The sequence below is a fragment of the Mobula birostris genome, chromosome 11 (genome assembly GCF_030028105.1).
Source record: "Mobula birostris isolate sMobBir1 chromosome 11, sMobBir1.hap1, whole genome shotgun sequence".
Lineage (NCBI taxonomy): Eukaryota > Metazoa > Chordata > Chondrichthyes > Myliobatiformes > Myliobatidae > Mobula > Mobula birostris.
The window spans coordinates 70902691-70917494 of record NC_092380.1 but is presented as its reverse complement, the minus strand read 5'-3'; the positions used below and the strand labels follow the sequence as shown (position 1 = coordinate 70917494).

The window sequence follows — 14804 nt, the reverse complement described above, 5'->3', positions numbered from 1 at the left end:
TGACCATCAGAAGAGGCAGGACACGTGGGCGACGATGTTGGGCTAGGTTGTGATCTCTGACAAACGGGGCTGTACGGGGTTCGTGGGGGGGGTTTGTTCGCGGGGAGGGTCGCGGGGTTAATCAGTGCAGAAGTATTGTGTGTTACTGGACGATTGCTATCTGACTTTACCAATCGAGAAGGGAATTTGTTATCAGAAATCGTGCTTGAAAGCAGGAGGTACCCAAATATCAGGGTGAGGACTAAAGCGATACCGTTACAGTGTTTCATTATATGAAATATTCGCGTGATTAGCTGCCATGTTTTAAACTTGGCTAATAAACCTTTCATAGGTATCAAGTGGCAGACTTTGTTTTTACAATGTATAAATTATTGTCGCCAAGTCTCTCACACAGGTCACGAAACAGAATCATGTTATACATGTGCTCATTTTTTTTTACAGGCTATGCACAAATTGCTTAATGATATTTCCCATAATCTTATAAAGAATGAACCAACTGGCGAATTCTTGAACATGTGTAATATTAAAGAACTTGTCAATATGGCAACAAGAGTATTGCACACAAAATGCTTCACAGTTTTAACTATTTCATAATACAAATATGAGTAAATCATTTTGCTGTACGATAGTTCGCGGAAGAAGTTTGATTTGAAATATGTGAATCTTATCCATTTTGCTGAACACTGCTGCACTCTGAAGAATATTCCATGAAGGTTTAGAGTTTGTAAGTTCTTTTTAAGTAAGTCTTAATATAAAGATGATGTCGACCTGTACCTATAGTGAGAGAGAATTTACGTGTACAGGAATGTCGCCTTTTTATTTTGGATGTTGCCTGCCAGTGATTAAACAACTGACAGCGAAATTTGATGTTTTGCATAGTGTTCAGAACGTCGCGAGAAACCTCATATGCAGTTATGAAGTGATAGTTTGCCATTGCATTTATTTTCCTTTGTGTGAAACATCCGAAATAATGTAGTTTGCGCCAGATGAAGCACGATTTTTAACTGTATCCTTTAGTTTTTTTCCTCTACATTCTTTATATTGTGTTATTCCGCGCAATATGTAACTGGAAACGTGAATTGAAAGACGTCATTGAAGTTCAAGATTAATTATCATTTCAACCGCGCATGAATGTAGCCAAGTGAAACAGCGTTCTTTTGGGGCCAAGGTCCAAAATATATTACTGCACATGGCGTAAATAGCACACGTGGTTGTGATTTCAGAGAAAAAAATTACAGTCACAAAGGGGGAAAGAAAGCCCAGGTCCCTGACAGGCATGACTTAGATTGTCCTGGTCCAACTCGCCCTTCCACCGAGTGAACACTGGAGGCAGTACTGAGCAAACACTGGAGGGCAGCATTGACTGGAGGGGACAGCTCCCAACCCAGTGCAAGACAAATACACCTTTGATTGGACCCAGAGAGGCTGCTGCGTCCCAGCACACTGCCATCTTAGTGAAGGTCAGATCCAACAGTGCATTGCCCTTAGTTGTTCGATGACATTTAAAATGTTACATGCCACAAATTCACCTTATGTTACCAGTAATATTTAGTTGAACAGGTTTTTGTATAACTTATGTCATGAAGATTGCTGGTACCCTTCATAAAGTGGTAGTACTTTATCTATGATTTTGTTGCATTCTATGATATCTTGGGGTAAAAGTGATGTGCACAAATTGGGAGATTAGGAATATGTTGGTTGTTGGACAGGCTAGATGTAGGAAGATTGTTCCTGATGTTGGGGAAGTCCAGAATGAGGGGTCACAGTTTGAGGATAAAGGAGAAGCCTTTTAGGAGAAAGATGAGGAAAAACTTCTTCACACAGAGAGTGGTGAATCTGTGGAATTCTCTGCCACAGGAAACAATTGAGGTCAGTTCATTGGCTATATTTAAGAGGGAGTTAGAAATGGCCCTTGTGGCTAAAGGGATCAGGGGGTATGGAGAGAAGGCAGGTACAGGATTCTGAGTTGGATGATCATCCATGATCATACTGGATAGCGGTGCAGGCTCGAAGGGCCAAATGGCCTACTCCTGCACCTATTTTCTATGTTTATAAGCTTCTATGTTTCAAGAATTGAATGGTCGGAGGGAAGTAGCTGTTCTTGTACCTGGTGGTGTGGGACATCAGGTTTTTGTACCTCCTGCCCAGTGGTAGCTGCAAGAAAATGGTATGGCCCATATGGTGGGGACCTTTGTTTGGTTTGGCCTAGCCTTCCTGAAGGCATACCTTATATAAATAGTACGATGGTGGGAAGGGATGTGCCCATGATGTATTGGACTGAGTCCACTACTCTCTGAGGCATCTTGAATTTGTGTGCATTTGAATTGCCAGACCATGATGCAACCATTGAAGATATTTTCAACAGTACACTTGGCAAAATTTATTGGTGTTTGGTGACATGCTGAACTGTCATAATCATGTAAGGAAGTAAACTTGCTGGCATGCCTTCCTTGATTCAGTACATCTGTTATGTTGAAGTTGAATAATCTACCTTGTTAATTGGATAAAGGGTAGTTGTGTTTGCCAGTTCCGTCTTTGGCATCCTCATGTTCTAGGTTCTGTTGGGTAAGGTAATGAGGCATTTTAATGCAGGTCGGAAATATGTGGTGTAGTTGGAAGGAACATATCAGTCTTTATTAATGTTATTCTTTTTGGTGAATAGTTATTGTGATTTGTCACTAAATTGGGTGCAACATTAATGTAGACTGAAGCCTTACATAGTTTTTGCCTTTGTCTATTTACTTTTTGTATGTCTGTATTTAGAAATGGCAATGTGCTATTTTAGAGAAACAATTGTTTTCAGATAACATGAAGATGGATTATTAATAATTTGCCTTTTCTGGCTTGGTAATTAAGTTTGGTGAGATAACATACATTATTCTTCAGGACCTGATTAATTATGGTTATGTACACATTGATACAATAATAATATTGCATTATGTCTGCCTTTTCTATGTTTTGTGTTGATCATTATACTATTTTAGTTCTAACTCGTGAAGTAGGTAAAAAGTACCGGAATGATACACAGTATTAGTTGCATATGCTTCATCCTGGGTTATGAGGACAAGTTTTTCAGAACAGAACTGTTTGGGGAAACAATGACATAAGAGCGATTGCAAATGCTGAAAACCTGGAGCAACACACAAGAATGTTGAAGGAACTCAGTCGGTCAGGGGGCATCTATGGAGAGAAATTAACAGTGGATGATTTGGGCCGAAACCCTTCATCAGGAGGATTTATGGGAAACAGCCTGTGTGTTAGCAGTCATGTTCACCCATGTTTACGTGGATTTCCTCCCAGCTCCCAAAGTGTTGCTGAGAGATTGAGTAGCCAAATTAATACTACAATTAATAATGCTCACACAGATGTAGGTGGGTAATGGGGGGGTGGGATTGATGGCATGTGAGAGAGAGAGAGAAAAAATAGATTGCAGGTAAGTAAATGGATAATAGGACTGGTGTAAATATTCTGAAGGCCAACATGTGCCTCCTTCTCTGTTAGAAGATAAGAGCTAGGGAAAGAACCATAAGGTCCAGTAGTGAGCATTTTGATTGAAATAGAAGATGCAGTGAAAAGGTTCTTTCACAAGCAGGCATGTGGCTGAAGAGGAGTATAAGTCATACCTGGCACATTTTCATTGGGTGGTTTAATTGCTTGGTGTAAATGATTAATGCAATTATCTCATCCACCCACCAAACCAAGCTGTGAAGCGTGTAATTCAAGGACGTGATGAGAGAGACAATTTGTAGAGGACGAACTGTTCTGACAGTAAAGTCAGTTGCTGCAATTTTTGATAGCAAGGTGAAGGTACTGTAGAAGTTTTATTGTATGTGTTATCGAAGGTACTGTAGGAGTTTTATTGTATGTGTTATCGAAGCTGATGTCACTAAGGCGGTTGATTTCTTTCCTTTGGGCAAATATCAACAAGGCTGTAGGGTTTGAAATTATAAAGATAGAGACAGACAAAACAAGTGAGGCAGTGGGCATCTGTGTGAGCATTATTAATTGTAGTATTAATTTGGAAATCAGTAAATAAACCTGCTCATGGTAACTGCAATACAATTTGTGTCTACGAAATACAGATTGATTTTTTTTCTCTCTTTGTTTTCTGCTTTATTGTCAAAGTATTTTCTTCAGTTGTTGAGGGCACTTTTTATGCATGGCATCAGTTTTGTTGCATTAACATTTTAATGCTTAAGATAATTTCATTGAATTTGGCAGGAGAAACACAGCCAAAAATGAAATTAAAGTTGTTGAGTATTTTGTTGGAATAAAATAGTTTTGCATTATCAACAGCATTCACACTGTTGTGTCTTGATAATATTTTTAATAATAACAATAATAATTGGTACTTTATTGATCCCGAGTAGGAAATCCTTTCATTACAGCAACAGACTTAACTAATAATAAAGTACAGAATAATATAATAATTTTTGCTACCATCAAACCTTGAATAAGTTTAATCACAAACAAGAGAAAATCTGCAGACGCTGGAAATCCGAGCAACGCACACACAAAAACCCTTCTGAAGGGGTTTCGCCTGAAACATCAACTGTACTTTTTTTTTTCCCCCTAGATGCTGCCTGGCCTGCTGAGTTCCTCCAGTATTTTGTGTGTGTTGCTTGAAGAAATTTATTTGGGTTAAAATCTACACCAGATGTTTTTAAAATTAAAAGTTTATGCTGCCAAAAAAATCACAGAGGAACTTGAGATTGCTTTTCTTTTGTCTACTGTAGATGTATTGGAAGTATGCATTAACGTCGAACTCTTGGTTACTGTTCTGTCTTGTTGTTGCTGAAAGTGTACCAATCGATAAAATCAAGGTGACCAAAACTGAAAAGCTAGAAGAGCAGGCAACACAGGAACCTCAAGTGAGTATTTAAATCATCCTACATGGCATATGTAGATAACGTTTATTTGCATTGGTGACATCATAGCAAATGTTGAATTTGGTTGAGTTTAATATAAGAGCATCAGATGTGAGAGATTTAGAATTACCTTGTAATCAATCTTTAACAATTCAATGTAATGCTTTACTCCATTCTCTAAATAGCTACAGTATGTTTATGTGAATTATGTGATGTTTCATAGAAATTGCCAGAAGTACTGAGGAGCTGATACAGTAAATGTAGTCTTAAGATAATCTTGAATTTGCACTTTGCTATGTGCTAGTTCACTTGCTATTAGGAACATTAGCAGAGCCGATCTGAAATAATCGGAATGGATAATGAATTTGAGTGTATAAAATGTTTAAATATAACTGCCTGTCACAATACCTATCAGGGCATGGCAGCAGCAGTCACACCAGTGGCAGCGTGGTTGATTCTGATGCTCAGCAAGGAAGGGTAAAGTCACATACAGCGGTAGTGATGGTAGACTCACTAATTAGGGGGACGGACAGGAGATTCTGTGACTGTGGAAGAGTTGCTAGTTTGGTGCGTGTTGCTTTCTGTGTACTAAGGACAAGGATTTTACAGATTGGCTGCAGAATATTCTCTAGAGGGAGGGTAGAACATCTTTCCATCTACTGAGAATACAGAGAGGGTAGAAAGGGGGAAGAGATCCTGTGCAATGAGTATAGGGAGTTAGGGAAGAGGATGAAGAGCAGCACCTCTAAGGTAGTGATCTCTCGATTACTCTGGAGTGCCATGTGCTGGTTAGGGCAGGAAAAGGAAGATGGTACAAATGAAGTAGTGGCAGAGAAACTGGTGCAAGGGACAATGTTCCAGATTTCTGGATCATTGGGATCTCTTGTAGGGAAGTTCTGATCTGTCCAAAAAGGATGAGTTACACCTTTTTTTACACAAGCCAAGGGAGATCAATATTGTAGGTAGGTTTGTCAGAGATTTTGGAGAAGGTTTAAGCTAAATTGGCAGGGAGATGGGAACCGGAGTAATAGTGCTGAAGATGGAGCAATTGGTATACAAGTGGACACAGTGTGTAGTGAGACTGTGAAGAAGGACTGGCAGATGATGGGGCAAAATTGCAGTCAGTGGGATGAGTCGAAGTGTAACATGGGGGGAAAATCATAAAAGATGATGAATACAGGACTGAAGGTGATATATTTGAATGCATATTCTAAAGAAAGGATGAGACAGCAATGTCTGACCAAAAAAGTCAAAGACAGCATAAAAGGAATAGGGAGGGCATATAAGACAGCAACCATGAGTGGGGAAAGTAGAGGATTGGGAATCTTTTAAAAAATCAAAACAAAACAACTGAAGAAGCCATAAGGAAAGTATAGAAGAAATATCAAGGTAATACAGTTTTCCCCCGCCATCCGAAGGTAGAGCGTTCCTATGAATGATTCGTAAGCGGAAATGTTGTAAAGCGAAGAAGCAATTACCATTTATTTATATGGGAAAAATTTGTGAGCGTTCGCAGACCCAAAAATAACCTACCAAATCATGCCAAATAACTCATAAAACCTAAAATAACAGTAACATATAGTAAAAGCAGGAATGATATGATAAATACACAGCCTATATAAAGTAGAAATACTTTTCCACAATCATTACTGAACTGTTTTCCATAGCGAAAATCTTGCGCAAGCGCCGTCGGCAGAAAATCTCACGCAAGCGCTGTTGGCAAAAACACGGCGCAAGCGCTCTCCAGTAACCTTTAAGCTATGAAGCTGTCAAATCATACCAAATAACACCTAAAAATACACAGCCTATATAAAGTAGAAATAATGTATATACAGTGTAGTATCACTTACGGGAATTGGGAAGACAGCGCCGAGCACACTGATTATGGTGTGTTAGACTGAGTCGTCGCAGGTTGGGTGGTGCAGTGGCCCCCACCCTCCAGGCCGCCGACAGATACCGAACGGTGAAGCATGCAGGGGTGCAGCGGTAGCCAGGAGGCACCCAGCATATCTTTAAGAAAAAAGCCGGAATAAACATGCTAATTAATTACGTGTTGGGTGGCACCTAATTAATTGGCATGTTTATTTTGGCTTTTTTCTTAAAGATGTGCTGTGTGCCTCCCGGCTACTGCTGCATTCTCCATGTATTGGTACAGTATCTGTCCGCGGCCTGGATGTTGGGATGGTGGGACACTGGAGTGTCATCTCGTCATCTGTTTCCATTAGAGCAGGCAGCTCATCTTCTCCTATGACTGCCTGCCTCGGTGTCGAAGGTTGAGGTTTGTCGTCTGCTGTGGCTGATGTGGAAGGCTTGCTTGACTGCTGAGCCTCGCGCATTTTTCTATCATACAGTTCTTTATAAGGACTCAAACCATCCTGCAAATATCCCCTAAACCTACATACCCTTTCAAAATTAAAGTCGTACTTTATCCTTGCAGCAAAAATATCACGCAGTCACTTTCGGTCCGTTCGCTACTGCATTCGGTTTCGATTGTTATCCTTTCCTCTTCCAATTGCATCAGCTCTTCATCTATCAGTTTTTGGTCATGAGATGTCAAAACCTCTTCAACATCATGTTCGTCAACTTCCACAAGCCAAATTCACTTTGTCCTTACTTTGTTCACCACGATCAAAACGCTTAATTATGTCTAGTTTTACGCTAAGTGTAACACCGTTACAAGCTCTTTTAGGCTCTTCCAATACCTTTGAACTCATCTTGCAAACGGCTGCTGACAGGCACGTGTTTAAGCAATGCCAGTGAGAATGCAGTTCCGAATCCGGGGAGAGTGGCTGCTCGGGGCGCGTGGCGCGCTGCCTTTTATCGCGCGCTGATTTTCCCCGTGCGCTGCTTTTTTTTTCGTAACACTGAAAACACCTTCTGAAAGCGAAAACAGGGTACTAATGTAGGTCTTTCAGAACAGTGAGGTTTTGTACAGCGAACGTTCGAAAAGCAGGGGACACCTGTAATATAAGAGGATACAGAGATATGAAGAGTAAAAGCAGGCAGAAGAGAATATCAGGCCACTGGAAGATGACTTGAAGAGTAGTAATGGGGGACAAAGAAATGGTGGATGAACTGAATGAGTATTTTGCATCAGTCTTCTTTGTGGAAGACACTAGCAGAATGCCAGCAATTTGACAGTGTCAGGGGGCAGAAGGAAGTGTAGTTACTATGAGTAAGGAGAAGGTGCTTGGGAAGCTGAAAGGTCTGATAGTAGATAAGTCACCTGGACAAGATGGATTATACCCAAGAGTTCAGAAAGAGGTAGCTGAAGAGGCATTATTACTAATCTTGAAAGAATCACTGGATTCTGGAATGGTTCTGGAGGAATGGAAATTAGCAAATGTCACTCCACTCTTTAAGAAGGGAAGGATCCAAAAGAAATAGTAGGTTAGTTACCCTGACATCAGTGGTTGGAAAGATGTTGGAATCTATTATTAAGGATGAGGTTTCAGAGTACTTGGAGGCACATGATAAAATAGGCCGAAGTCAGCATGGTTTCCTTAAGGAGAAATTGTGTCCGACAAATTTGTTGGAATTCTTTAAGCAAATAACAGGCAGGATAGATGAAACTGCTTAAGAAAATAAGATTTTATGGCATTACCGGAAATATACCAGCATGTATAGAAGACTGGTTGACAGGCAGGAGGCAAAGAGTGGGAATAAAGGGATATTATCTGATTGCCTGCCCGTGACTAGTGGCGTTCCGCTGGGTTCGATATTGGGTCCTCTTCTTTTCATGTTACATGTCAATGATTTGGATGCTGAAATTGCCGTCTTTGAGGCCAAATTTGCAGATGATACGAAGACGGGTGAAGGGGCAGATAATGTTGAGCAAGATTGGGAGAATGAACAAAGTAGTTTCAGATGGAATAGTGTGGGGAAATGTATGTTCATGCACTTTGGCAGAAGGAATAAAGGCATAGACTATTTTCTAAACAGGGAGAAAATTCAAAAATCAGTGTTGCAAAGGGACTTGGGAGACCACGTGTGGGATTCCCGAAAGGTTAACTTGCAGGTTGAATCAGTGGTAAGAAAGGCTAACGAGATATCAGCATTCATTTCACGACAATGAGAGTAGAAGAATGAGGATATAATGCTGAAGCTTTATGGGCAGTCAGACTACACTTGGAGTATTGTGAGCAGTTTTGGGTCCCTTTTCTAGCAAAATATGTGCTGGCATTGGAGAGGGTCCAGGGGAATTTCATGAGGATGATTGCAGGATTGAAATGATTAACACATGAGGAGCCATTGATGGATCTGGGTCTGCCCTCACTGGAGTTTAGAAGAATAAGAGCAGATCTCTTTGAAACCTATTGAAAGGCGTAAATAGAGTGGATGTTCAAAATACTGATTGCTATGCTGAAAGCTGTAGTGACAAGACTGCTATCACTCTTAAGATAGTTAATCTATATCGACAATCCTCTCCGAAAAAGTCATGAATGGTGCATTTGCTGCACAAATCATCGTAGTCTCAATCATCAGCAAGGTGGTGGAAGGTATAGTAGTCAAACGGTTGAAAACAACAGAAGTAGAAAAGAATGGAGAAACTTCAGTTTGATTGCACATTGGGAGTCTGTGTCATGCAAGGATGAGTAACAGAACATAGTACAGTGTGCCATACAGCCAACTGTATAATATAGGACTAATTTACGTTGTAACACATTGAATTGAGCATGCGCTATTAGGTGCGTATTGATCTGTACGTGTGTGTTCAGTTCGGTTTTAGTTAGTAAAGAACCCTGTTGATTTAGCTCGCATCTCCAGCGTTTTATTTATAGCTTTGTTGTGTAAACTGGCCACATACACAACAAATTGGCGACAAGGTTTGCAAACCTACATCGTATCGGAACGCCGCGTTATAAGTGATAACAACACTCGGAAGAAGAGAGCAAGGGACGAGTCCGAAAGGAAGCGGGAGGCACGGTCGGAGCCACAACACGTCCAGCCGAGGCCACAGCCGGCGCTGATCTCGGGCTGAGGGCTGCCTGCCCCAGAAGGGAGATTTTTTTTAAAAAAAAGGATTGACACATGCATCTAGTCAGAGTACGCTTGTGACGCTAGCAAAAACAAAGGTCGTGAGTCAAAAAAGAAAACAAGGGACTGGGGCTAAATTAATATAACAAGGATGGCGTTAATTGGAACCATTACAGCATTTGACAGTGGCATTGAAGACTGGGCAGCTTACATTGAAAGAATAGAGTTATATTGTGATGCCAACAGTGTTAATGAAGAAAAAAAAGCCAGCGTCGTAGGCTACGTCTACATTATGCCAGATAATTTTGAAAACGCCAGTTTCGAGTAAAAACCATAGGCATCCACACTAAACGTTTTTCAAAATATCTCCGTCCACATTGGACGGATATTTGGGCGAATCTCCTCCTACTGGGCATGCACAGGACACACAGAAAACAAGTGAAGAGGAAACAATATAGTTGGTGCACGTTTGTCCAGTTACAGAGTAGAAAAACTTAAAAGGAATTGCTCTTGGCTCTCGTGCAAGAGGACTTAAAAAAAAAAAAAAAAAAAAAAAAAACAAATGCTGGAGTATATGGAGGCAACCGACAGGGAGTTCACGGACAGTATGACTCGGCTGACGATGAACATTGAAAAACTGATCAATTCTGTTGCATTAATAAAGCACTTTGTTAAATGTATAAAACATGTCTGCATCAGTGTTATCTTGTATTTCCATACAATGTTACATTAGGCTGTTACACATCTATTGTCAGAGAAGTACTTGCATAAATAGGTAAACCACCTTCATACAAGCAAGGACAGAAAACGGCAAAGTGAGTATACTTATTTATTCAGTAAGCTATGGGTCGAAGTATTTGGTGAGTACATTTCTAACTCTTCTGGCTTCAGTCTCGTTGCTGTCTGTTCTGAAATTGTTAGGTTCTGCGAGGCGCAGAATCAAATATCGCTGTGATGATTGTACGCTCTAAACAGTAAAGTAGTAATAATAAGAATAAGAAAACAATGAAATGCCGCGCTGTCGCCATCTGTTCCGGCACGTCATGACAGCAGTTTTAAAAAGCTCCGGTTACCCTGTACACACTGCAAGGGATATCAGGTTTTTTCAGATTTATTCATTCTGGAGACCGTTTCTGAAAATCTCCGTTTTCGGGGGCTGAAAACGCCGTTTCAGTGTAGACGGTAGGTCAAGATGAAGAGAAAAAGCTTCGTTTTCAAAATTATCCGGCGTAGTGTGGACGTAGCCTGACTTAGGCTATGTCCACACTAGACGGAATAATTTTGAGAACACCAGTTTCACATAAAAACTATAGGTGTCCACACCAGGCGTTGTTGAAAATACCTCCGTCCACATTAAAACGGGTATTTGGGTGAATCTCCTCCTACTGGGCATGCGCGGGACACATCTACAGAATTCACCCGCTTTGATGAGTACGCCGGACTCCGACAGTTTAGACCAAGCAACAGGTGATGGCTGCAACCTGTTTGGTGTGGAATCTCGCTGTGAAAGACTTGGTCATGGTCATAGTCATACTTTATTGATCCCGGGGGAAATTGGTTTTAGTTACAGTTGCACCATAAATAATAAATAGTAACAGAACCATAAATAGTTAAATAGTATTATGTAAATTATGCCAGTAAATTATGAAATAAGTCCAGGACCAGCCTATTGGCTCAGGGTGTCTGACCCTCCAAGGGAGGAGTTGTAAAGTTTGATGGCCACAGGCAGGAATGACTTCCTATGACGCTCTGTGCTGCATCTCGGTGGAATGAGTCTCCGGCTGAATGTACTCCTGTGCCCACCCAGTACATTATGTAGTGGATGGGAGACATTGACCAAGATGGCATGCAACTTGGACAGCATCCCCTTTTCAGACACCACCGTCAGGAGTCCAGTTCCATCCCTACAACATCACTGGCCTTACGAATGAGTTTGTTGATTCTGTTGGTGTCTGCTACCCTCAGCCTGCTGCCCCAGCACACAACAGCAAACATGATAGCACTTGGTGCACGTTTGTCCAGTTACAGACTAGAAAAACTTATAAGGAAATTGCCAAATGACGGACAGCTGTTGGCTCTCGCGCAGGAGGACTTAATACTGAAAAAACAAATACTGGAGCGTGTAGAGGCAACCGACAGGGAGTTCACACACAGTATGACCCGGCTGACAACGAACATTGAAAAACTGACTAACTCTGTTGCAGAGGGGTTTGCAATGATGAGGAATATGATGGTTCCCCGCCCCCTCCCCCAGTACTTTTCACCGCCACAATACCAGCCTCACAGTCACTACAATAGCTACACATATGGACACACAGACCCCCGGGTGGCCCCACCAACATCTTCCCCACTCCCACTGAGGGGTCACCCTGGAAACATTTCCTACAGATAGTCTCTACACCGATGAAAGGGATGACAGCTACAACTAAATGCAATAAGGCTTGTTACTGGGCAAAAGTGAAATTTGCTGTTACCTCATTTGTTTGCCTTTACTTTTGCCATGTCTTTCTGTATTATTTTGCTATAATTAACATGAGCAATAATAAGAAGTTACTGGGCAAAAGTGATTTTATTTTTACCTGAGTTACAATTTTCCTTTTTTGGCCTTAACATTTTCACATCTATGCCAAACATAAACTACTACTTAAAATGACATTTTGGAAGTAGTGACAATTGCATCTATTGAATGTTTGCACAAGCGATATATTAATGAGCACCTTGTTAAGTGTATAAAACATGTCTGCATCAGTGTTATCTTGTATTTCCATATAATGTTACATTAGGCTGTTACACATCTATTGTCAAAGAAGTACTTGCATAAATAGATAAACCACCTCCATACAAGCAAGGACAGAAAACAGGGCAAAGTGAGTATACTTATTTATTCAATATTCAGTAAGTTATGGGTCAAAGTATTTGGAGTACATTTCTAACTCTTCTGGCTTCAGTCTCGTTGCCGTCTGTTCTGAAATTGTTAGGTTGTGTGGGGGGTTGAAATTAACGTAGACTATAAAGTAAACAACGCACGCATGAAGCTGTCTGCCATTGTTGTGTTGGAGGTTGCGTTCAAGAAAACAATGAAATGCTGTGCTGCCGCCACCATCTGTTCTGGCAAGTCATGACAGCGGTTTTAAAAAAGAGCTGCTTACCCTGTACACACTACACCAGCCATTAAGTGTTTTCAGATTTATTCACTCTGGAGAGTGTTTCTGAAAAGCTCTGTTTTCGGGGGAGGAAAACGCCATTTCATTGTGGGCGGAGGGTGAAAATGAAGAGAAAAAGCTTCGGTTACAGAGTTATCCGGTCTAGTGTAGACGTAGCCTGAGTGTAATGGGCGCGAAAACATACGGCCTGCTGCGGAGCTTGTTAAACCCTGAAAAGCCAGCTGACAAAACGTTCAAGCAAATAGTAGACACTCTCCAACAACATTTAAACCCCAAACCACTGGCCATTGTTGAAAGATTTAAATTCCATAAACAGAATCAGAGCAAAAATGAAAGCGTTTCTCAATATTGTGCTGAATTATGCAAATTATCAGCACATTCTCAATTTGAAGCTGGTCTATCAGACGCATTGAGGGACAGGTTAGTGTGTGGCATGCGCTGTGAAACCACACAGAAGAAGCTCCTGTGTGAAAAGAACCTTACATTCGAGAAAGTGCTAAACTTCTCTTATCTTTAGCAATAGCCGCACAAGGTGCTTCTGAGATGCAACAAAAATCTATGGAATATGCCACAAATAAAATGTCACTGAACAGAAATGAAGGAAAGAAATGTTACCCTTGTGGGAACAGGTCACATGACACTGATGATGGTTGGTTTAAAGATAAAGAATGCAGAAACTGTGGCAAACAGGGCCACATTGGCAGAGTATGCTAGTAAACAGCAGAAAAAGGACAAAATATAGAGAAACAAGAAACCCCAGAAAGGAAAATACAACAATGTACACAAAATGAAAGAAAACGATGCTGATGAAAACTACTCCGACAAAAGTGAATTGTCTTGTCTGCAGTTTCACAGCATGAAAGACACAGATGATCGAAGAGTAATATGGATCACTCCACAAGTGGCAGGCGTGAGACTGAAAATGGAGTTGGACACAGGCTCAGCTTTAACAGTAATCTCTGTACACGACTACAATCGACTGTTTTCTCACATACCTCTGAAACGAACTAAACTACTGCTAAAGACTTGCACAGGACACAAAGTGTGTCCCAAAGGTAAAATTAATGTGACAATGACCTACGGAGGCAAAACACAGCGGCTGAACCTTCATGTACTGAAAAATGGAGGACCACCGTTGCTAGGACGTGAATGGCTCAGGAAAATCCAGTTGGATTGGCACACCATCAAGGCACGAGATGTGTGCAAAGGCAGGCAGCAAGGCTACATTTGAGAGACTGTCACAAATACTTGCTGACTCTGAAGAAGTGTTCATGAAAGGAATAGGAACACTTCAGGGCATGAAGGCAAAGATTGGGATTGAGGAAAATGTATGTCCAAAATTTTACAAAGCCAGACCAGTGCCATATGCAATCCGTCCAACAGTAGAGACAGAGCTGAAAAATCTGGAGCAGACTGGGGTCCTATCAAAGGTGGATTGGAGTGAATGGTCCATGCCCTTTGTTCCAGTGATGAAGAAAACCTCCAGCACAAAACCAGGAAAACCAAGCAAGGTGCGCATATGTGGTGACTTTAAAGTGACTGCCAACCCATTTCTCCGCAGAGTACAGTATCCCCTACCCTGCATTGAGGACATCTTTGCTTCCTTGTCAGGAGGGGAACATTTCACAAAAATCGACTTGACCCAGGCTTATCTCCAAATGGAAATAGAGGCAGCATCCAAGAAATACCTGACAATAAATACACACAAAGGACTTTACCAGTATAACAGGTTGGTGTTTGGGATAGCATCAGCGCCTGCAATCTGGCAAAGGGCAATGGACCAGGTCCTGCAGGG

General features: G+C 41.2%; 1 protein-coding gene across 1 annotated transcript in view; it reads left to right on the top strand.

Annotated features, from left to right (window-relative positions):
* Positions 1-111: 111 nt before the first annotated feature.
* Positions 112-14804, top strand: part of nucb2a (nucleobindin 2a) — a 62388-nt gene continuing 47695 nt past the window's right edge. Inside the window, exons 1-2 of the mRNA XM_072272474.1 lie at positions 112-234; positions 4737-4871. Coding sequence (XP_072128575.1) covers positions 4737-4871 — 135 coding nt within the window. The 5' untranslated portion in view covers positions 112-234. The remainder of the gene's footprint in view (positions 235-4736; positions 4872-14804) is intronic.